General features: G+C 37.9%; 2 protein-coding genes and 1 pseudogene across 4 annotated transcripts in view; 2 read left to right on the forward strand and 1 right to left on the reverse strand.

Moving 5' to 3' along the window:
* SBF2 (SET binding factor 2) overlaps nucleotides 1-25,077 on the reverse strand; it is a 454,884-nt gene that overhangs the window by 270,307 nt on the left and 159,500 nt on the right. The window lies entirely within an intron of this gene.
* On the forward strand, nucleotides 3,412-6,080 carry LOC112667618 (enkurin domain-containing protein 1-like). Its single transcript, XM_035704295.2, has one exon. The coding sequence runs from the start codon at nucleotides 4,803-4,805 to the stop codon at nucleotides 5,736-5,738; it is 936 nt and encodes a 311-aa protein (XP_035560188.1). The 5' UTR covers nucleotides 3,412-4,802; the 3' UTR covers nucleotides 5,739-6,080.
* Nucleotides 14,238-15,329, forward strand: LOC112667619 (26S proteasome non-ATPase regulatory subunit 9-like; annotated as a pseudogene).

Below are 25,077 nucleotides of genomic sequence, written 5' to 3' on the forward strand. Positions count from 1 at the left end.
CTGAAGAGTGTCAACTAAAAAACTACCATGAAAATGATGGAATACAATAAAATAAATGAATATAAAATTAATAAAGAAAGAGCACTCTCATTTTTTGGCCGAGATTACCCTGAAGACTGAAATACCTTAAAAAGCTGGACAAAATATATGAAATAATAGTTTGCAAGACACTGAATATAAGGTAATAAAGGACAAAAATCCCTGAAAGGAGGAAACAATGTGAGCTCGACTATTGGCCCTGCATTCTGTCTTGAGAGAATTTATAGGCCATGGTATTGGAAGAAGGATACAAAGGTAGAGCTGAGAGGACTCCCTAGATGAGACAGAGCAGAGACTCTCTGGAGACAGAACACCAAAGAGGAGGGAGCTGCACAGAGAAAGAATGGGGGAAGTCTGTAGAGCTCCTCTTAAGAAGTCAGCAGGGTCAGCAGGGTAGTGATCAGTGCATGTGTCTAAAGAAATTACCTGAGGATGGCAGGACAGCCATCTGCAAAGTTTAGAAAAAAACAGTGCCCGCTGCTTAAGCATGACTCGGAGAAGTGCCCATTCCCATTATCCAGACTGGAAAAATTCATAATTCTCAAGAGCTTGGATAGAGTACACAGAAAAGTCTTGCCACTGTAGTGGAAATAATTAGTCCTGAGCTAGATCTGCTCAGAATTCACATAACAAATCATAAAAGCGATACCTAAAAAGATCAAATTGTTTACAAGAAATTTAACTGTATCTCAGGAGCTCAAGAGGATTTAAAATATCTACCACCCAATAAGATAAAATTCATGATGTCAGGCATCCTATTAAACATTAACAGGTATGCAAAGAGGGAAACAAAACCCTTAACAAGGAGAATAATCAAACAAAACTGACCTAGGACTGACAGAGATATTAGAAAGAGCAGAAAAGACAGAAAGTTGTAACTGTCACATGTTGAAAAAGTTAAATGGAAACATGAAAAATATAAAAGACTCAAACTTCTAAAAAGGAAAATCACAATGAGTTAAAAAATATACTGGATAGGATTCCAAACATAATAAATGTTACAGAAGGAAAGATTAGTAAACTTGATTTGACAGGAATAAAAATAATCTAAAGTGAAATACAGAGAAATTCCCAACTGGCTTAGTCGGAAGAGTATATAACTCTTGGTCTCAAGGTGTGAGTTTAAGCCCTGTGTTGGGTATAGAGGAAAGAAAGAAAAGAGAAAAGAGAAAAGAGAAGAAAAGAGAAAAGAGAAAGAAAAAGAAAAAGAAAAAAAAGAAAAAGAAAAAGAAGAGAGAAAAGAAAAAAGAAAAAAGAAAAGAAAGAAAGAAAAGAAAAGAAAAGAAAAAAGAAAAGAAAAGAAAGAGAAAAGAAAAGAAAATCCTCCAAAATAAAATGAACATCAGTGAGTTCTGGGACAACTTCAAACAGCCTATCATATAAGTAATCAGAATCAAGGCAGTGTAGAGGACGAACAGAAAAAATTACTTGAAAAAATAATGGACAAAAAATAATACCAGGTCAAACTATGGATCTATACAAAACAATGAAGACCACTATCAGTGGTAACTACATAGGTAAATACAAAAGATTTTTTTGTATTATTTAAATCTCTTATTAGCAAAATAACACTGTAGTATGGGGTTTAAAGTATATAGAAAATTAAAATGGGGGCACCTAGCTGGCTCAGTCAGTGGAGCATGTGACTCTTGATCTTGGGACTGTGAGTTTGAGCCCCACTTGGATGTAGAAGTTACTTAAAATGAAAACTAAAAAAAAAAAAAGTAAAATGGATGTCAACAACTGCACAAGTCAGAGGGGGAAAATGGAAGAGTACAGTGGTATTATATGGTTCACATATCACAGGAAAAGTGATATAGTAGAGTATGTTAAGCTAAATGTGCCATAAGATAAAGATGTATAAGCCCCAAAAATGAAAAAATAAAAGTTAGAAATAATAATCCAACAAAATAAATAAAATGAAATACCCAAGAAAAATAATCTAAAAGAAAGCAGAAAATAAAGGACAAGAAAAGACCAATGAAATGAATGTAACACAAAGAACAAAATAATATACTCAATCCTAAATATATTAATAATCACATTAAATGGCAGAGGCATTGTGCCTGGATAAAAAAGCAAGACTTGGGGCACCTTGATGGTTCAGTCAGTTGAGAGTCCAACTCTTGGTTTCAGCTCAGGTCACGATCTCAAGGTCATGGGATCAAGCCCTACATTAGGCTCTGCACTCAGCATAAAGTCTGCTAGAAAGTCTTTCCCTCTTCTTCTCTTTCCCACTCTGCTCCTCCCTACTTTCTCTACCTCTCATTCATAAATAAATACATACATACATGATTGAATGACTGGATGAATAAATAAATATAAGACTCAATTACATGCTACCTACAAGAAACCCTTTAATTACAAAGTTTCAAAGATGTTAAAAGGAAAAGGACTAGGAAACTATATCTTATGTTAACATTAATCAAAACAAGGCTGGCATAGTTAAATTAATATCATGTAGATTGCAGAACAAAGAATATTAACAAAAATGACATTTTATGATATACGGGCCAATTCATCAAGGGGGCATAAAATCCTAAATATTTGTGTCCTAAGTAAAGATCTTCAAAATACATAAAGCAAATCTAACAGAATTGCAATAAATGAATAAATAAATAAATGAGACAAATTTCCTCTACTCAAAAATTTCAAAATCTTTCTCCATAATTGATAGAATAGACAAAAAAAAAGTAAAGATGTAGAAGATTTGAAAAATACTATCAACCAACTTGACCTAACTGATGTTTATATAACACTCTATACAATAGCAGCAATACACATTCTTTTCAAGCATACTTGGAACATTTGCCAAGACAGAGTATATCCTGGGCCATAAAATAAGTTGCAATAAATTTAAGAGGCTTCAAATCATAAGAAGCACATTCCCATATCACAAGAGAATTAAATTAGAAATCAAAAACAGATCTCTGGAAAATCTACGATACTTGGAAACTAACACATTTCAAAACAACTCATGGGTCGAAGAAGAAATCAAAAGGAAATTATAAGGTATGTGGAACTAAATGAGAACGAAAAGACCACCTTTCAGAATTTGTAGGTTGCTACTAAATCAGGACTTCAGGAGAAAGTTATATATGGTACTTAAAGTAGAAAATAAGGTCTCAATGATCGTCACATCTACTTAAGAATTAGATAAAAAAGAAAACTAAATTCAAAGTAAATTAAAAAAGGCAATAATAGGGATCAGATCAAAACAAAAATCAACAAAACAGAGAACACACACAATAGAAAACGATAATGATCAAAAAACTTGATTAACTTTCAGCCAGATTTATCACAAAAAAAAGACACAAATTGCCAGTATCAGGAATAAGATATGACATCATTAGAGATTATAAATATTAAAAGGATTATGAAGGAATATTATGAATAACTTTGTGCAAATAAACCTGACAATGAGATGAAATAGACAAATTCTCTAAATAATGCAAATGACCTGAGCTCACTCATGAAAAAACAAAAAACCCAAATAACTCATATTTATTAGAGAAATTGGAATTATAGTTAAAAACCTTTCCATGAAGAAAACTACAGTCTCAGATGACTTTACTGGTGAATTCTACTAAACGTTTAAGGAATCAATAATAGTAATAATAATTCTACACAAAATCTTCCAAAAATTGAAAGGGACAAAGTACTTCGCAACTTCATCCTATGAGGCTGGTATATCCCTGATACCAAAACCTGGCAAAGAACACATGAACACAGTGGCAAAAAAAATTTTTTTTAATATATTTTATTGCTTATTTATCTTAGAGAGAGAGCGCGCACGTAGGAGTGAGGGGCAGAGGGAGAGGGACAAGCAGACCTCCTGCCAAACAAGAGCCCTGAAGTCATAACCCAAGCCAAAGGCAGATGCTTAACTGACTGAGCCACCCAGGTGCCCCGCAAAAATTATTTTAAAATGTTTTTCAGCAAACTGAATTCAACAGTATAGTAAAAGGCTAATAATATAAAATGGCCAAGAGGAATTTATCCCAGGAATACAGGGTTTGTTTACATTTGAAAAGCAACAACAAATACGATGTAACTCATCATATAAAAACCTTTACATAAGAAAATATAACTAAAAAAGAAAAATGATATGATCATTTTAATAGAAGCAGAAAAAGCATTTGACAAAATTCAGCATCATTTCTGTTAAAAACTGTAAGTACACAAAGGACTCTTGGGTAGCTCACTGGTTGGCTGAGCTTCTGCCTTTGGCCCAGGTTGATCCTAGGACCAAGTTCCATATTAGGCTCCCCATAGGGAGTCTGCTTTTCCCTCGGCCTATGTTTCTGCCTCTCTCTGTGTGTCTCTCATGAATAAATAAATCATTTTTTTTTTTAAAGGAAGTATGCTTGAAGTAAAAGTGAATTCTCTTAACATGATAAAAGTATCTACACAAAACCTATATTATACTTCATGCTGAAAATTTGAATGCTTTACTGCTAAGATCAAGAACAAGACAGAGGGACGAAAACTATTGTTACCTGGCAACAGCAAGCCCGTGGGGTTGCAGCAGCCGGCGGTAAAACGCCCCCCGCGTGTGGCGGCGAAGGGGTCGTGACCCGGGCAGGGAAGTGGGCTGGCAGCGGGCGGCGAGCGCTGGCGGGCAGCGGGAACGGAGGGCACCGTCGGGGTCAGGATCCCGACCCCGCACCAGGGAGGAGGCGCGGGGCTGAGGACGCGGACAGGGCCCGGAACCGCGGCGCCCAGCAGGCCTCGGCGCACCGTTGCAGGGCAGCGAAGGCGGTATGTGCGACGGCCCGCCCCGCATCTCGGGGCCCATCCCTCCAGACCCTACGCTCTGCCCTGACTACTACCGGCGGCCGGCCTCGGCCCTAGGTCGCCTTGAGGGAAACGCGCTGAAGCTGCACCTGCTGACATCGGACCTTGACTTGGACGCCACCCCTCCGCGCGGCCCGCGCATGAATCCCGGAGCCAGAGAGATTCTGGAGCGTGGCCGGAGTGGCGTCGGGGGCATGCTGCTGCAGCTCAGGGGCATCTCCCTAGGCCCAGGAGCCTCTCCCAAGAGGAAGGACCCTAAAGACCATGAGAAGGAAAACCTGAAGCGGATCAGGGAGATCCAGAGGCGTTTCCCGGAGCAGGAGCACAGCCGGGAGCAGGGCCAGCCCAGGCCCCTGAAGGCTCTGTGGCGCTCGCCCAAATATGATAAAGTGGAGTCCCGGGTCAAGGCCCAGCTGCAGGAGCCCAGACCTGCATCTGGAACAGAGCCTGCCCACTTCCTGCGGGCACACTCCCGCTGCGGCCCTGGGCTCCCACCCCCTCGTGTCCCCAGTCCTCAACTAACCCCAGCAGGCCCCAGTGCTAAGGGGCCAAGCCTGGGTGTGGACTTCATTAGCCACAATGCCCGCGCTGCCAAGAGGGCCCCCCGGGGGCATTCCCGCTCACTGCAGGTCCTGGCACAAGTGCTAGAGCAGCAACGGCAAGCCCAAGAGCACTACAACGCCACGCAGAAGGGCCATGTGCCCCATTACTTGTTGGAACGCAGAGATCTGTGGCGACGGGAGGCTGAGGCCTGCCAGCATAGTCAGCCGGACCCTGCCATGCCCCCTGGCCACACTCGCATGCCGGAGAACCAGCGGCTAGAGACACTGAGCAATCTGCTCCAGAGCCAGAGCCAGTTGCTACGTGAGCTAGTGCTGCTGCCTGCTGGGGCCGAGGGCTGAAGGCCCAGGGCCATAGTGCTGAGCTGGACCGGAAGCTGGCACAGGTAGAGAAAGCCATCAAGATCTTTTCTCGCCCCAAGGTTTTCGTGAAGATGGACGCCTGAGCCCTTTTATGGGGATAGTTATGGGGGGTCCTCACCAGGGATCGCGGCACGGTTGCAAAGGGCAGGATCAGGCCCCATTGTAGAATGGAGTCTGAAGACAGGAGCTGTGGGGTGGGCAGTATCCCCAGAGCACTCTTCCCAACCACTGGTTGTAGAAGGGTCAGCCCAGCCTCTTAACCCCTTTGTCAAAATTAAACCTTTTGTACACAGTGAAAAAAAAAAAAAAAAAAGAACAAGACAGGTCTACTATCACCACTTCTATTCTACTGTACTACAGCTTCTAGCCTGAGCAATCAGGTAGAGGGAGGGAGGAAGGAATGGTAAATGTATCAACTGTAAGGGATAAAACTAACCCTATCACCTAATATGACTGTCAATGTAAAAAAATCTAATGGAAACTAAAAAAAAAGTGTTTAGAACTAATATGTGAGCTTACTAAGGTTGTAGAATATGTGATCAACATACAAAAATCAACTGTATTTTGGGGCACCTGCATGGTTCAGTTGGTTAAACATTGCCTTTGGCTCAGGTCATGATCCCAGAGTCCTGGGGTCAAGCCCTGCATTGGGCGATCTGCTCAGCGAGGAATCTACTTCTTCTCCCTCTGTCTGCTGCTTCCCCTGCTTATGTGTGTGTTCTCTCTCTCTCTCTCTCATAAATAAATAAAATCTCTTTAAAAATCAACTGCATTTCTACATAGTAGTAGTGAACAATCAGAAATAAAATAACATTTACAATAGCATCAAGAATAATAAGGATAATTGTCAAACAATATGAAAGACATATACTTAACTACAAAATATTGCTGAAAAAAATAAAGAAGACCTAAATTAATAGAAAGGTACACATTATGTCAGTTCTCCAAATTAACTTTCTGTGAATAAATATATAGATTCATTGCAATTCCAACCCAAATGCCAGAGTTTTAGTTTTGCTTTGTTTTTGGTAGAAATTGTAGATCTGAATTTAAAATTTCAATTAGAATCTCTATTCTGTTCCGTTGATCTATATGTCTGATTTTGTGCCAATACCACACTGTCTTGATGACTACAGCTTTGTAATATAGCTTGACACCCAGAATTGTGATGCTACCAGCTCTGGTTTTCTTTTTCATATTCCTCTAGCTATTCAGGGTCTTTCCTGATTCCATGCAAATTTTATGATTATCTGTTCCAGCTCTGTGAAAAATGTTGATGGTATTTTGATAAGGATTGCACTGAATGTACAGACTGCTCTAGGTAGCAGAAACATTTTAACAGTATTTGTTCTTCCAATCCATGAGCATGGAACATTTTTCCATTTCTTTTTGTCTTCCTCAATTTCTTTCATCAATGTTCTACAATTTTCTTTCTTTTTTTGAAAAAAGATTTTATTTATTTATTCATGAGAGATACAGAGAGGCAGAGACCATGACAGAGGGAGAAGCAGGCTCCTTGCAGGGAGCCCAATGCAGGACTCGATCCAGGCCCCTCGATCACAAACTCAAAACCCAAGGACAAATAATCCAATCAAGAAATGGGCAGAAGACATGAACAGACATTTCTCCAAAGAAAACATACAAATGGCACAGACACATGAAAAAATACTCAATATCATTCAGCATCAGCAAAATACACAATGAGATACACACTAATCAGAATGGCTAAAATGAACAAGTCAGGAAATGAAAGATGTTGGCAAGGATGCAGAGAAAGGGAGCCTTCTTACACTCTTGATGGGAATGTAAGCTAGGGCAGACACTCTGGAAAACAATATGGAGGTTCTTCAAAAAGTTGAAAATAGAGCTGACCCAGGAATTGCACTACTAAGTATTTACCCCAAAGATACAAATGTAGTTATCTTAAGGGGCACTTGTACCCCAAGGTTAATAGTAGCAGCAATGTCTACAATAGCCAAACTATGGAAAGGGCCCAGATGTCCATCAACAGAGGAATAAACAAAGAAGATGTGATACACACACACACATACACATACATACACACACACATAGACACAGAGACATGCACACACTCAAGAATATTACTCAGCCATCAAAAAAAGAAGTCTTGCTGGGCAGTCCCGGTGGCTCAGCGGTTTAGCACTGCCTACAGCCCGGGGCGTGATCCTGGAGACCTGGGATCCAGTCCCATGTCAGGCTCCCTGCATGGAGCCTGCTTCTCCCTCTCACTGTGTCTCTGCCTCTCTCTCTCTCTCCTCTCTGTGTATTCTCATGAATAAATAAATAAAATCGAAGAAGAAGAAGAAGAAGAAGAAGAAGAAGAAGAAGAAGAAGAAGAAGAAGAAGTAGTCGTCTTGCTATTTTCAACAACATGGGTGGAGAGGGTATTATGCTAAATGAAATAAGTCAATCAAAGAAAGATAATTACCATATGATCTCACTCATATGTAGAATTTAAGAAACAAAACAGAATCATGGGGGAAGGGAGGGAAAAATAAAACAAGATGAAATCAGAAAGGAGACAAACCATAAGAGACTCTTAATATTAAGCAACAAATTGAGGGTTGATAGAGGGGAGTGGGGGGAGGATGGATTACTGGGTGATGGAGGTTAAGGAGGGCACATGATGTAATGAGCACTGGGTATTATGTAAGACTGATGAATCACTGAACTCTACCTTTGAAACTAATAATATACTGTATGTTAATTAACTGAATTTAAGTTAATTAATTAATTAAGACACCTAAAAAAAATTTTCCAATGGAAATGTAAAGGACCTAGAATAGCCAAAACAACTTTGGAAAAGACAGAATTAGATAACTAATGCTACCTGAAGTCAAGAACTGTGATAAAGCCAAAAAAAGGGCGGCCCGAGTGGCTCAGTGGTTTAGTGCCACCTTCAGCCCAGGGCCTGATCCTGGAGACCTGGGATTGAGTCCCATGTCAGGTTCCCTGCATGGAGCCTGTGTCTCCCTCTGCCTGTGTCTCTGCCTCTCTCTCTCTCTCATGAATAAATAATCTTTTTTTTAATAATGTGGATCTAGAGATTGAATAAAATATACATAAATAAATAAATAAATAAATAATTGCAAAACGTAATAAAATGAAGCAAAATCTTAATGGAGAAGGTCCCTAAGCATAAGTTCTCCCTGCATATTGGGTTTCCTGATCTACTACTGCTTGCAAGTCATCTCCAATTGCCACCTCAGCACAACACCCACAGAGGTAAGTTTTACTTTGCATAAATTCATATAGGATTAAATGCTTCCTTAAGTGATTTAAAGGCTAAATCATAGTCAATTGAGTTATCTGCTTACAATTCACCTTCTCTAATCCTGAGATACCTATCTTAGGGAATGAACACTATGGTCATATAACTTCTAGATAGCTCATCTTATTTGACCCTTCCATTCAATGGAGAAAAGAGTCCTTTCTCATTTGAATCCAAGGTCCAGCCATCTGACCAGTGGTCCTACATACTACTGATCTGACCATTGCAACCAATTCCAGAGCTATGTCTTTAGAAATACTATTTTCTTACTTCCTCTCCATTTTTTATTATTATGGCTCAAGAGTCTAGAATAAAACAGACCTGTATTCAAATCTCAGCACAGCCATTTATTTAGCTGTGTAGGTTCCCAAAAACCATTTTCAAATCTGTAAAATGGAAATATATTCATTTACTTATGTGGCTTTTGTAAAAACTATTTTATGCACCTAAAATGTTTAAAACTGTACCCAGCAAAGAGTAAACATTCAATAAATAATTGTTACTACTATTATTACCTACCTACCTACCACCAGGTTCTCCCTTCAAAATATTTTCTACTTGATTCTTATCTACCTCTAGGTTCTAAGGAATTCACAGCATTGTTCCTTTGAGATGCCAGTGGACAAAAATTCTTATTTTAAAATTTTTAAAATAAATACTTAATGAATTTGTTTTTGTCGTTAAAAATCCAAACAATACAGGGACTCCTGGGTGGCTCATTTGGTTAAGCGTCTGATTATGGTTCAGATGTCATCCCAGGGTCCTGGGATAGAGTCTTCTGTCAGGCTTCCTGATCTGTGCTTAGCAGGCAATCTACTTGTCCCTCTGCCTTTCCCCTCCCCTCTATGCTTGCTGGTCTTGCTCTTTCTCTCTCTCTGCTAAATAAATAAAATACTTTTTTTAAAAATCCAAGCAATACAAATGTTTGTAGAGAAGAAGTTCAAATTCTTGCTGACCAGTGATATGGACAGTCTACCCTTCACCTCCAGCCATACTATTCATTGTTAATACAGAAGTCTCCCCTTATCCTCAGGGAACATGTTGCAAGACTCTTAGTTGATGACTGAAACCACAGATAGTACCAAACCCTAGATACACTAGTTTTTTGCTACAGTACATGCCTATGATAAAGTGTAATTTATAAATTAGACACAGTAAGAGATTAACAACTAATAATAAAATTAAACAATTATAACAGTATACTGTAATAAAAGTTGTGTGGATGTGGTTTCTCTCAAAACATCTTATTATACAGTAGTCACTCTTCTTGCAATGATGTGAAATGATAAAATGCCTATGTGATAAAGTGAAGTGAGATGAAAGACAAAAAAACTGTGACATAGCCCTAAGCTACTACTGACCTAATGATCTGTCAGAAGGTAGATTACCTGCTTCCAGGCACAATGGACCACAGGTAACTGATATTGTGAACACAATCCCACAGAAAGGGGGAGGGGAGCAGACCACTATTATAGTTCTAAATGCTTCCTTCCTAATATTGTTGCACCACTTATATACACAAGTATGTGTATATACAAATATTCAGGTTTAATTCAAATAGTGCAATCAAACCCACCCATCCCTATCTAGATTCACTGTTAACATTTCACCACATACAAAAAAAAAAAAAAAAAAAACTTTTCACCACATACAAATATTTACTTTTGCTTTTTAACATAGGTATTTATCTTAAACTCTAAGGTAAAACTTATTGAGACTATAGTTGTTAAAGTTGAAATTTCATCAACAGCTTCTAAGAAAAGATGAATCATATCATCAAAACTTTGTATTTAAAGGAAATAAGATTCTAGTCAGTATTGAAAGTTGATATTTCAAACTCTTCAGGCCAAACAAATCTGCTTACTTATAGAAACTCATTGCCCTTTAAGAGTCAGAAATACTCAGGTATAAAGGCCCAGGGAAACAATAATAGATATACTTTGCATTGAAAAAGAAAAATAATGGGGTGCCTGGGTGGTTCAGTCATTTAAGTGTCTGCCTTTGGCTCAGGCCCTATCTCCAGGTCCTGGGATCAAGCCCAATTTGGAATCCATGCTCAGTGAGAAGTCTGCTTCTCCCTTTCCCTCCACCCCTCCCTTCTGTTCATGCTTTCTCTCAAATAAATAAATAAAATATTTTTAAAAAGAAAGAAAAAGAAAACCTACAAATAAGAATTCCTTGGGTTTTTTTTTAGAATAAATTCAAAACTACAGTGCAGGAAATAAGGTGAGTTATGTATCAATTCTTCTTCCTTTCTGGTTTATAAACATTGTTTATAAACATTGGAATTTTACTAATTTCCTGGATAACAAATGGAAGGAATGCTCTCATTTGGGGCTTTTCCACTTATAATTCCATTATCATGATCTCAAAAAACAAATACCCAGTGGAATCTTGATTTCAACTGACTCCTTCAAAAGATTTATACATAATGTGGCTGATATTACATGAAATTTAAACCTAGAGAAATTACACCATGTGTGAAACATTCATTTGCATTCTGGTCTTTTCAAGTGCTTCGTAACAGCCCAAGGAAGATAAACTTGAGAATTACTAATTTTCTTCTTAAAGAAAACATTTCAAGGGCCTACTATCCCCTAACACAGCCTCCTTTAAACAACAAAAAGAAATGCAAGGTGCCAGGCACATTATTTAAGGGAGAAGTTTAACAAAACAAAAGGAAAAGGCAGACACTACCCATCCAAGGAAAAAGGATTTACTTATCAGCAGGTCTGAACAGGGAAAGATTGTCCAAGGTGAAGTCTTTTATAAAATAAAATTACATACTATATATTAAGCTCAGTATACTAAAAACTGGCTTTAAAATAAAGTACATGCGGGATGCCTGGATGGCTCAACGGTTGAGCCTCTGCTTTCCACTCAGGGCTCAGGGAGCGATCTCAGGATCCTGGGATTGGTCCCCCGCATTGGGCTCCCTGCAGGGAGCCTTCTTCTCCCCCTGCCTATGTCTTTGTCTCTCTCTCTGGGTCTCTCATGAATAAATTAACAAAAATTTAAAAAAAAAAAAAGTACATACAAAAAACTCTTAACAAAAAATTAACAAATGGAATCATCCAGTATATTAGAATAATAAACCCAAATAGGTGGAGTTTATCTGGGCAACTTAAGGCTGGTTCAATATAAAAAAATAAATCAATATTATCTATCATATAAGAAAACTCACAATATACCATCAATAGAACAGAAAAAGCATTTACCAAAATTTCAACACCCAACAGGATAAAAATTTTCAGCAACCTAATAATAGGAGGGTACTTCTTCAACCTGATGGATATGTGTAATAAACCTATAGCTATCATAATAATGGTGAAAAATGAGATACTTTCCACTTATGAACAGGAACAACACAAGGATATCTATATTTACCATTCTGGCAAGAAAAGATATATAGAGAGAAGGAATAAAATTGTCTCGATTTGCAAATGACAAGAATGTCTATATAAAAAAAAATCCTAGGGAGGGGAGCCTGGGTGGTTCAGATGGTTGAGTGTTGCCTTTGGCTCAGATCATGCTCTCCAGGTCCTGGGATTGAGCCCTACATAGGGCTCCCAACTCAGTGGGGAGGGAGTCTGCTTCTCCCTCCCCCTCTGCCTCTCACCCTGCTTGTGCACTCTCTCTCTTTCAAATGAATAAATTAAAAAATCCTTTTTAAAACAATCTCAGGGAATCTACAAAAAGTACTTTTAGAACTAATATGAATAAAATTACAGGTTACAAGGTGAACACACAAAAATCACTTACATTTCAAATATACTAGCAAAAAACAATATGAAACAAAAAGAAATTTAAGTACCATTTATGGTAGCTCCAATAAAATGGAAATACTTAGGTTTAAATCTAACAAATTATGGCACAGATGAAAGAAATCAAAGAACATCTAAATATATGGAGAGACACACAGTGTCTTTAGACTCAACATATTAGAGGTGTTAGTTTTCACCAAAATAATCTTTAGATCTAATGCAATATCAATCAAAATCCAAGCAAAGCTTTTTAAAATGTTTTTGAGTAAGTTCACTCTTAAACAATATATGGTAGGACAAAAGTACCAGAATAGCTAAAAGAATTTTTGCAAAAGAAAATTAAGTTAGAGGTATCACACTACTAAATTTTATGACTTACTATAAAGCTACAGTAATAAAGACAGTATCATACCAGCTAAAAAATATAAATAAAAATACTAGTGAGAGCAATGGAACAGAATAGACAGTCCAGAAATAGACTCATACAAATATGGCCATCCATATTTGACAAAAGTGCAAAAACAATTCAAATAAGTAGCTTTTTCAACAAGTGATGTTGGAACAAGAAGTCATCTATGTGCATGGAAAAAGAAAAACTAACCTCAAACTAAACCTCTTATCTCTACAAAGATTAACTCCAAATGGATCATAGATCTAAATATAAAACAAAACCATAAACCTTTTAGAAGAAAACTAAGAGAAAATCCTTATGACCCAAGATTAGGTGAAAAGTTCTTAACACCAAAAGATCCATTTAAAAAAAAAAAAAAAAAAAAAAAAACAATAAATCAAACTACACCAAACTTTAAAGCTTTGTGTGTCTAAGAAGAATACTGTTAAGAAAACAGAAAGTCAAGTTTCAAGAATATATAAAGTCCTCTGAAAACTCAACAGTAAAAAACAACTCCATTTGAAAATGGGCAAAGATTTTAGTAGATACTTCTCCAAAGAAGAATGGCCAGAACACATGAGAAGATGCTCAACATCATTAGTCATTAGGAAAATGCAAATAAAATAGAGGAGATAGCACTTCACACACATAAGGATGGGTATAATCAAAAAGACTGATAAAAGTTTTGACACAGATGTGGAGAAATTGGAACCCTCATACACTTGCTAGTGGGAATGTAAAATCATTTGGCCTCTTTTGAAAAACAGTTTGGCAGTTCAGTACCAGGCTAAACATAAAGCTACCACATAATCCAGTTGTTCCAATACTAGGTATATACTCAAAAGAAATGGAAACTTATGTCCACACAAAAACTTGTACATGAATGTTCACAGCACATTATTCATAACAGCTCCAAAATGGAAACAACTCAAATCCCCTTCAGTAAGTGAATGGATAAAAAAAAAAAAAAAAAAACTGTAGTATATTCATATAATGGAATACTAAGTAAAAAAAAGGAACAAACTGGTCCAGCATCCCGCGCTGAGGTCCAGGATGTCGGAAGGGGAAGCCAGGCAGAGCAAAGGCTCCCCGCAGGCAGGCGCGGTGACTGTCAGTGACATCCAGGAGCTCATACAGTGCAAGGAGGAGATGGAGGCACAGATCAAAGCCAATTATGACGTACTGGAGAGTCAAAAGGGCGTAGGGATGAACGAGCTGCTGGTAGACTGTGAGGGCTACCCCGGTCAGACGTGGACCTGTACCAAGTCCGAACCGCCAGGCACAACATCATCTGCTTGCAGAATGATCACAAGGCAGTCATGAAGCAGGTGGAGGCCCTATACCAGCTGCATGCTCGAGACAAGGAGAAGCTGGCCTGGGACATGGCTGAGGCCCATGAAGAGGCCATGAGCCACAACTTGGGCCAGTGAGGGCCTCAGCCCCCTTCAGGCCTTCGCCAAAGTGAACAGCATCAGTCTTGGCTCCCCTGCCAGTAATGCGGGTCTGCAAGTGGATGATGAGATTGTGGAGTTTGGCTCTGTGAACACCCAAAACTTCCAGTCTCTGCATAACATCAGCACAGTGAGGGGAAACCCCTGAATGTGACAGTGATCCCCAGAGGGGAGAAACATCAGCTTAGACTTGTCCCAACCCGTTGGGCAGGAAAAGGACTGCTGGGTTGCAACATTATTCCTTTGCAAAGATGATTGTTCCCAGGGAACAGTAATAGGAAACCAACTTCCCGTGCCCTGGATGTGGATCTGGTGGGAATTTCTTCCTTCTCTTCTCTCCTGGAAGCTTAAGGATTTGGAGAAGGCTGGAAGCTTGAACTTCTGGGTGATGGAAATGCTGTAGCCTCCCAGTGTAACCTCTTGGGATTAAGGCATTGTTAACTTGATTTGTGCTTGGCATCTTTTGCAAATTAGGCGATGGCGGTAAATGGGAGTTCTCTGGATTGTGGGCAAGTATGCGGGAGTTATTCTGGCAGGTGTTGATAGGACTTTGTTCTTTTAGGATTTTTCCCCCCAAATAAACACAGGTTTCAGTGCTGATAACATGTTATCACCCCAACCGAATTCCCTTTTTTAAAAAATTTTTATTTAAATTAAATTAAATTTAGTTAACTTACGGTGCCAACCGAATTTCTTGTGAACCTCCAAACCAAAGCTCTGACAGAAGTTAGAACATTCTTATAGAGAGTTGGACAGGGACACCTAGCTGGCTCAGTCAGTAGAGCATGTGACTTTTGATTTCGGAGTTGTAGGTTCAAGCCCCACATTGGGTGTAGAGATTACTTAAATAAAATAAAATCTTGAAAAAAAATAAAAAGTTATACAGAACAGGGGCACCTGGCTGGCTCAGTGGATAGAACATGCAACTCTTGATCTTGGGGTTCTGAATTCAAGCTCCATCCAGGGTGTAGAGCTTACTTAAAAAAAAGAAAATTTGGACAGAACAAACCAACAGTGGTCAAGATTTGACTAACACTTCAAGAACATCACTCTTTAGTGAGTGGGGTTTGCAGTATCTGCATTTGCATTATGGCACTGCTGCTCTGGATACAGAAATTACATCCTCGGCAGCTCTACCTCCCGGGCACATCACTCCCTTGAAGAATAGGGAAAGCCAGGAGGTTCCACAGGTAGTCCCCTGAGGTGTCAGCTTCCTCCTCTGTAACCCACAGGAGGGCAGCAAGCTCCCTTTGTTTCTGGAATAAAAAACATTGCAAATTATCTTCTAATTTGACCTTTTATAGTTGAACCTCCTGGTCATCCCCTCAAATCAACAGTAGTTTGTAAACTGCCATGGTGTGCTTGATTGCTGATGGGAACCAGCAGTGTGTGCATACCTGACTCCTTGAAAATGCTGATTCCTTCTTCCTTCCTTTTATTTTCTCTCTTTCACATGGCCACATGGGTTTCAGTGATTCTTAGTGACCCTGTGTTTTACTTTCTCCCTTCACCTTATCACTATTTTTTCCCACATTTCTTGCACATCACTTTCTGTTTCAGAGGAAGGATGGCCCATTCTGCTGAGGCATGCCAGTGTTCCTTGGGAATGGATTTGGTTAGGTTGAATACAGAAACTAGGTTTCCCTGACAGGAATCAATACTCGGGGTGTGCTTCCAGCCGTGGATTCTCATGCTCAACTGGAAAGCTTTCCTGTTGAGTGTCTTCCCCAAAACTATATCCTAGCGGTGCATCCACATGCATTCCCCTCTTATTAAAAAAAAAAAAAAAAAAAAAAGGATGGAAAAAGAAGAGGAGGCAGTGAGACCCAGGCTTAAAGACCAGAATCCTGTGAAAAAGGCCAAACCCACACTCAAACCTAAAAAACCAGGATTCAAGAAATGAGGAGCCAGGAGTGGCCTGGCTGCAGCGACCGAGGGAGAGCTGGCTAGCTGTGACCCCAGGTCTCCCCCACCCAGCCTCTCTCCACCTGAGTCTGAATGGGATGGAGCTGCTGAGGCCAACATGAGAGGCCCTCGCCCCAACTCTCAACTGTTCAGCGGGACCTGGAGTTCCAACCTCAGGGCCATTAATAAAGTTTGCTTTGCCAGGAAAAAAAAAAAAAAAAGACATGCCATGCGTACCACTGCTTACTGCTTAAATTGTGTGTGTGTGTGTGTGTGTGTGTGTGTGTGTGTGTGTTCTGATTCCAAGTGTTTTCAAGTCTCTTTTTATAAGCCCCAGATCAGGGATCCCTGGGTGGCACAGCGGTTTGGCGCCTGCCTTTGGCCCAGGGCGCGATCCTGGAGACCCGGGATCAAATCCCATATCGGGATCCCGGTGCATGGAGCCTGCTTCTCCATCTGCCTGTGTCTCTGCCTCTCTCTCTCTCTCTCTCTCTCTGACTATCATAAATAAATAAATTTAAAAAATATATATATATATAAGCCCCAGATCATAATAAACACAGCTTGTATCATCCAAAATAAATAAATAAATAAACAAAAAAGGAACAAACTACTGATAATGTCAACAACTTGGATGAATCTCAAATATGTTATGCTAACTGAAAGAACCCAGGACCTAAAAGTTATATACTGTATGATTCCACTTATAAGGCATTCTTGAAAAGATAAAGCCAAAATAATGGAAAACATAACAGTGGTTGTCAAGGGTTACAAGAGGTAAGAATGTGACAATAAAGGGACAACATGAGGAAGTTTGTTGGAATGATGGAACTGTCCTGTATCCTGATAGTGGTTACTCAGATCTAAACATGTGTTAAAATATGTAGGGCTCTACACTAAACAAATAAAAAGGTGAATTAAAAAAATACAATAATTTAAAAGATAAAAATTTTTCAAAGAATAATAGACAAAATTCTATTTATCCTAGCAGCTTCCTCTGAGAAGTAAAAATAAATAAATAAATAAACTTGACCAAATTGGAGTGTTTAGAGCCAAATAAACAGGATTCTTTCTCAGGGGGGTCTCTGATTACTTAGAAAAAAAAGCGGGTGTTAAGGGTACCACCATTTATATAATGGATTCCCTAAAAGCAGATCCTGAAGTAAGAATTTCAGTGCAAGTAGTTTATTTGGGAGATAATCCAGGAAATTGTGGTAGAGCAATATAGAAGAGAAGGCAGTCATGGTGTACATTAATAAGCAGACTACAGCTGTAGGCAACTGGTGCTCAATCATGCTGTGGAATTCTGAGAGACAGTATAGGACATGCATTGGAGTTATCTCACTCAAAGAGCAAGGGAGCTAGAGGCTTTTCTCTCAATTACTGTCAAGTCATTAGTTGAAGGCTGCTCCTGAGATGGCAGGCTTGAATATTCCAGTACTTCTGGCTCGTCCATGTGCTAAAGAAAACTTTCAAACTAAAAATCATAGGTGCTGGCAATCAGGCATTGAGACAATGTATACAGAAATGCAAGGTGCTTAGGAAAAATGGGCAGGATATTGACAGCATTTGCTCCAGATGGATAAACGTGTGTAGCTGGATATTAATAAAATTATCTCTGAAATAAAACAAGAAACTACCTCTAGAAGGTCAAAATAGAAAAGACATTTCACTTTGTATTCTTTTTTTTTTTTTTTAAGATTTATTTATTCATGATAGACACAGAGAGAGAGGCAGAGACACAGGAGGAGGGAGAAGCAGGCTCCATGCCGGGAGCCCGACGCGGGACTCAACCCCAGGACTCCAGGATCACGCCCTGGGCCAAAGGCAGGCGCTAAACCGCTGAGCTACCCAGGGATCCCACTTTGTATTCTTTTTTAATTTTTCACCATGAACATAAATATTGCCTGTTCACACACATAAACAAGTGAAGACACATGAAGATTATTGGATATTTGGTGATATTAAGGAATTACTGTTAAATTTCTTAGGTATGATAATGACATTGAGGTTATGTTAATAAAAAAGGGGTCTTCTTTTTTTAGAAATGCATACTGAAATATTTATGAATGAAATGATACTAAGTTGAAAACATGCAATTGTTTTATAGGTCAAAAATGGATGGGTATATACCAATTTTATATGGTCCAATTAATATTTGTGTTTTTTCAAAATACTACATCTGGACAAATATGAGGCTGGTAAGTGGATAGGGCTTACAGGTGAATAAAGAATGACCATTGTTAATGGTTTTCTAGCTGAATGACAAGCATAAAGGAGTTCACTGTTCTCTATTTTGATAAAAAAACTGAGGACAAAAACCCTACCTGATACAACTGCACCTTGCCCAATGCTTATTAGCACTGCATATGACACAGAGTAAATATAAAAAGTGTAGATGTTAAAATGATGTCTAAATTAATACTCTTCTTAGAAAAGGTATATCTATAAGAAACTAAAAACAAAATAAACTTAATGAGATTAACCAAGGACAATAAAACAGAAATAAATTAGAAGGAAAATGTTCTTTAAATTTTATCCAACTTTCACAAGTGACTTATTATGACAGATTCATTATGCAAATTCTACTACCTCTTAAAGTTTGCAACAGTTAGATATTCCTCACATTACAATCCCTTTTATGATTTCATTTAGGCTAATTAAAATCCATTTGCAAAAAAAAATAAATAAATAAATAAATAAATAAATAAAATCCATTTGCTCTGAATTCCATTACCTATCACTATTTATTAGATATGGATGTAGGAATAAACGAGATAAAGGTTACAGAAAATTTTAAATATATTCATAAGTTCTCTAGTCTTTTTTTATGTCACACATACATGATTATAAACCCATCTGAAAGAGATTTCCTGCTTACATATATGTATACATATATTCTTTAAGTTTTTATTTATTTAGGTAATCTCTACACCCAATGTGGGGCTCCAACTTATGACCCTGAGTTCAAGAGTTTCATGCTCTACCAACTGAGCCAGTCAGGTGCCCCTGTGCATATGCTTTAAGTATAATTTGCTAAATATAACTAATGTGAGTAAGAACAGACTCATTCTACCTTAGATATCTCTGGAAAAGTTTAATGACATAATAAGTTTAAAAGTTACAAAAACATGTATTAATGCTTCTTTAATATTATGAAAAACGTTTTAATAATTATAGCTGTCAAACAATGAAATTATCTCCTAGAGAATAAGAGCCCCTACTAAACATATTAAACCAGAAGCTGGATGATACTTTATCAGATATATCGAAAAACAGATTCATAAAGAAGGCTGAACTTGATAATCTCATTGCCTTTGGCACCAGCTAGAAAGGAAACCGAATCCTGAGTATGGCCTTAATTTAGGGTATGATTTTGGTAAATTACCCTGAGCTTCAGTTTTTCTTAATCATAAAATACCTCACATTTTCCTGATAAGATTAAGTGATATAATGCATTGTGAATTATTTAGCATAGTATCTGCAACACAGCAAATGATTAATAAGCCCTATTATACGGACTGATACTCAGATATATTAGCAATCAGTATTATTTTCACTACTACTACTATTGCTATTATTATAAAAGGGAATGGAGGTGATTGAGGACTAAACCTTTCACCTGAGACCTAAAGGGTAGGATAAAAGAGAGAAGACCAGTGTTGGGGGACAGGATCTAGATCCTATATGTCAGTAATTTCTATAAGCAATAGGAGCAGTGATAGTGACTCTGAGGCTGATGACAATTAATTCAATTAGTCTACTGATCAACTACTTTGTGCCAAGCACTGAAACTATGATAAGAAAAATAAAATCCACGTGGGAGTTCACTTTCCAGTGTTTCTGGTGATTCTGATGATGTGCTATTACTCAAACATAAAGTAATCCAAGAAAACATCTGAACTTAAATATGTATATAGTAGCTATCTCCTTTGTGGACCCAGTCAAGAGGGCTAGAAATAGTTAAATCCCTTAGACTGGTACTATAAAGTACACAAAGGAATGACACTTCAAATTATAGTAGTATCTGATACAAAAGCCACCAAATATTAGGTATATAAGCCTCACAAAACACCTGTAATAAAATCCTTTAGCAGCCAAGGATCAAATAAAAGTATGTTTCCAAGTATCAATCCAATCCATGGCTGAGATTTCTATGACAAAAACAAACCAAATTTTACTGTAAATGGTGACTGGAACACTGCACAAAAGCTATCATACTTCAAAACACAGGATACAGTATAACTTGTGATTTGGAAATAAACCAAAACATACATCTAAAGAAACTGATGAAACAGGATTCAAGCAATTCAAAATTTGTTAGTTTTAATTCTCATGAGCTTTATAAAAATATGTTTGGTATGAAATGCTAACACTATTTTTGATAAGACCTGTATAAACAAGATGAGTATTATTTACCAAAACAGAAAAACAATGTTTTAGCCTGATATGGGCAGTTGGCTAGCCTAAATTCTATCATCTATCAGTCACCAATAATATTTACTGCTTGTTTACTTAATGTAGCCTTTCTGAGAAAGGCACTTGCAGAGTATTCACTGGCTGCTAAATATTATTGTTAGTAGCAGCAACCAGAGATGGTTATCTGTTTAAGCTGTTTATCTTTGTCCCTTAAAAAAAATTACAGCAAATAGAACAAAATGTTCTACTGCAAAAGCTCTGTCTAAATGTATCTGGATAATACCAAATAGTGTTTCTTCGGAACTGCAGAGGTAACAATCTCTGAAAAGCAGCCTGGAGGGAAAATCTTTTCAATTACTACATTATCAAAAAAATAAAACATATAAGGAAAAAATTTTTCTCTTGAAAAAGCAACATCTAAATCAGTATTCACAGAAGAAAGAAAGACTACAACACCACAGGAATACGCCTAGTCCCAAACATCACAACCAATAAGAATGAAGATTTAATAGCAAGGGCAGACCTACACAACAATCAAAAAAGGTGAAGAAGAAATGGGTAGGGGGCGCCAGCCTCGGTGGCTCAGTCAGTTAAGTGACTACCTTCAGTTCAGGGTCATGATCTCAGGGTCCTGAGATAAGGGGCCCACATTAGGCTCCCTGCTCAGAGAGGAGTCTGCATGCATCTCCCTCTACCTCTGTCCTTTGCCCCACCTCTGCTCATATGCTCCTTTCTCTCCCTCAAATAAAATCTTTAAAAAGAAGAAGCAGAAGGAGAAGGAGAAGAAGGAGGAGGAGGAGGAGGAGAAATGGCTAAATTGTCTGCAATCAGATTAGCTCATGGGGGGACAACTGGGTGGCTCACTGGTTGAGCGTCTGCCTTGGGCTCGGGGTGTGATCCCATGTCTAGGATTGAGTCCCATATCGGGCTCCTTGTGGGGAACCTGTTTCTCCCTCTGCCTATGTCTCTGCCTCTGTGTGTGTCTCTCTCTCATGAATAAATAAATAAAATCTTAAAAAAAAAAAGATTAACTCATGGGAAAATATTTGGCATATAAAATAATACACACCATATATTTACATAGCACCTTGGCTTTTTTAAAGCCCTGGGGCTTTAAATCAAAGATCAGCTCCTAAGTGAAGTTTTTGCTCATTCCTAAAGCCTAAATTGGTTCTTTTTTAGGTCTTCTTAATTTGATGCTTAATATCTGTATTTAAGCACTCATTACAGATTACTCTGTATTAACTGATTATAAAACAGGCTGTATAGGGATACCTAGGTGGCTCAGTTAAGGGTCCAACTCTTGATTTCTGCTCACATCATGGTCTCAAGGTCATGAGATCAAGTCCTGAGTTGGCTCCCCATTCAGTGGGGAGTCTACTTGAGATTCTCTCCCTCCTCTCCTTAAAATAAATAAATCTTAAAAAAAAAAAACACACACACACGCTGAATGTCCCACTGTACTATAAATAACCATAGAACTGTTTCATTCAATTTCCTTAGAACCTAGGAATACATCCCTCTCCAAACAGGTGGTAAGTAAAACTTTGTTGAATTGAACTCTATTACCTTCTACAATGTTCACAAATGTCCCATGAGATAGTGAAAGCAGATATTACACATGTTTTATAAAGGACTTAACAAATACAGAAAGATTAAATAATGTCCCCAGATTAATGCAGATAGGCTCTAGGACCTCACACTTCTAGGCTAACAATGTCTCTTTGTACGACAGTGTTCAGAAGACTTGGTAGCAGAAATTCTGGAGAAATAACTCAAAGAATTTAGAATTAAACTAAGTAATCACAAGTGAGCAAGACTCCATAAAGAAGCCACTTATGTATTCTCTATTTCAGAGGACCAATAAAAGAGTAACATTTGATTTATAAGTTTCCTCTGCCTTTTCTTATCCATTGAGAATCAGGAGGAATGAATCCAGGTATACTTATTCTGAAATCTACTAACCTGGAAATGAGACTTCAAATCATAAACATAACATAACATAATGATAAACTTCTGATCACTAACTGCATACCAAAAACATGGCCAGGACATAGAAAATACATGAAAAGATAACACAAATGACATAGTCAGGTTCAAAGACACAATACAAATTTCTGGCAGCCAGTAATAAAACAGAAGTCATTAATAAAAAAGTAAAGTTGGCTAAAAGCAAAGGCCTGTTGATTACAGACATTAAAAAGGAGTAAGAGATTAGTACCATACTGGTCTTTGCCTCCAAAAAAATGAGCTAGTTCAAGAAAAAAAGGCTAGAAAACACACACACACACATCAATCTTTACCTAGAGCTTTTAGAAAAATGCCTGCATAAGGGAGAAGGTGTTGGCATAACCTATTAACCTTTTATCAGAAACTCAAGCAAAGTACCTAATGTTTCTACAATATCTCCAATGTAACTTATGACAGAATCACTGAAATTCTGGAATAAGACTTCATTCTAGATTGGGAAAAAAAGAAAGGTTAAGGTGAAAGTTAACTGAATACCTAGAAACAGATAGGTATGCACAGACAGGAAGGACAGAAACACCACCAAAAAAAAAAAAAAAAAAAAAAAACCACACTCAAAATGAGACAGTATACCAATTATTCAGAATCATAGGAAGAAATCTAATGCTAAAAATTACAGCCAGAAAAATCAATAATCAGAATATGAATTTATTCAATATAAAAATAATTTTACGGAAATAAAATTTTAAGACCTTAAAAATAAGTTCAAACAATGTTCACAGAGGCTTATGAGGGCAAAACTTCAAGTGAAAATGAATAAGAAATAATGAAAACAAAGGAAAGGGGGAAATGTAGGTATGAAAAGAACTCTATAAGAAAATTTAAAAATAAAAAATACAGTCTTTGATATAAAAAATTAATAGACGAAATAGACTTTTCTCTAGATAGACTGAAGGTGGAATTCTTGGAATAGAAGATAGTCCTGATGCATTCACCAAGAGCTCAGCATAGACAGGGAAAAAAAAATTTAATTGAAACCACAGCTAAAAGACATATAAGGTAGATTGAAAGGACTGAATATTCATGTAATGAATTTAAGAAAAAGGGACTGAAAAAACTTCTGAAGAAACAGTAACTGCTGATAATTCTTGAGAACAAAAGAAAAACTAATCTTCATAATAATAATGAAACTGGACATTTGGAGTCAGCATCCAGAAAAGACTCCTTGACATTATTTCTTAATCTATGATATTCCCATAGACTTCTTCCGCTCTCAACATCCTACCAATCTATCAAATTACACACTCTTATGGAAACTAAGACTAAGTGGACCAGTCGGCCCAATGATGTCTGGTGGGTTTTCACGGTAGTTCCAGGAACCCAGCTACAAGGGCTAGAATTGTCAGATGGGAGTGGAATATAGAATGTTATCAGGGCTCCAGGGGTTCATTTGACAAGCAGGGGAAATGCAGTCACATAGTGGCTTTACTCTTCTGCTTTTTATCTCCCTCTTCACCCAGCTCAAGTAAACTCAAGTAATAAGCCAAATTCACAATAAGCACTAGTTCAGTACAAGGTCCTGTACTACATACTATGAAGGGTACAAAAGCTGTCTTCCCTTAAACTATTGCCATTTTGATAAGATAAAAATTGAAAAGTAACTGATGGGCCAAGAGGGAATAACAGGGAACTAATCTCCTGTGGAAATGATTTTTTTTAAAAAAACTGGACAAAATATATATGCATAACAGTTTTCAAAACCCTAGACATCAGTTAATAAAGTGCAATGATCTACGAGAGATGAGAGGACTGCTATGATTACCTCAGCTTCCCACATTGAGCTTCCAGATTACAGCACAGAGAGGCACAGAATCCAATAGACTCCCTAAGTTGAGAAGACATGACAGATATCCAGAAAGACCATGAAGCTAAAGCTTGCACAGCAGAGCACCACAGAAGAGAGAAATGCTCAGAGAGAAAACTCCAGAGATTTGCAAAGAATTCTCCTCAAATATCCAAGTGTATGGACCAAAAGGAAAAATAAATAAATAATAAAGATCAGAGAGATTTTTTCAAAAAAAGGAAATAGAAAAACAATAGAGAAAATCAATGAAATCAAAAGCTAGTT

Source organism: Canis lupus, chromosome 21, assembly GCF_003254725.2.
Source record: "Canis lupus dingo isolate Sandy chromosome 21, ASM325472v2, whole genome shotgun sequence".
NCBI lineage: Eukaryota > Metazoa > Chordata > Mammalia > Carnivora > Canidae > Canis > Canis lupus.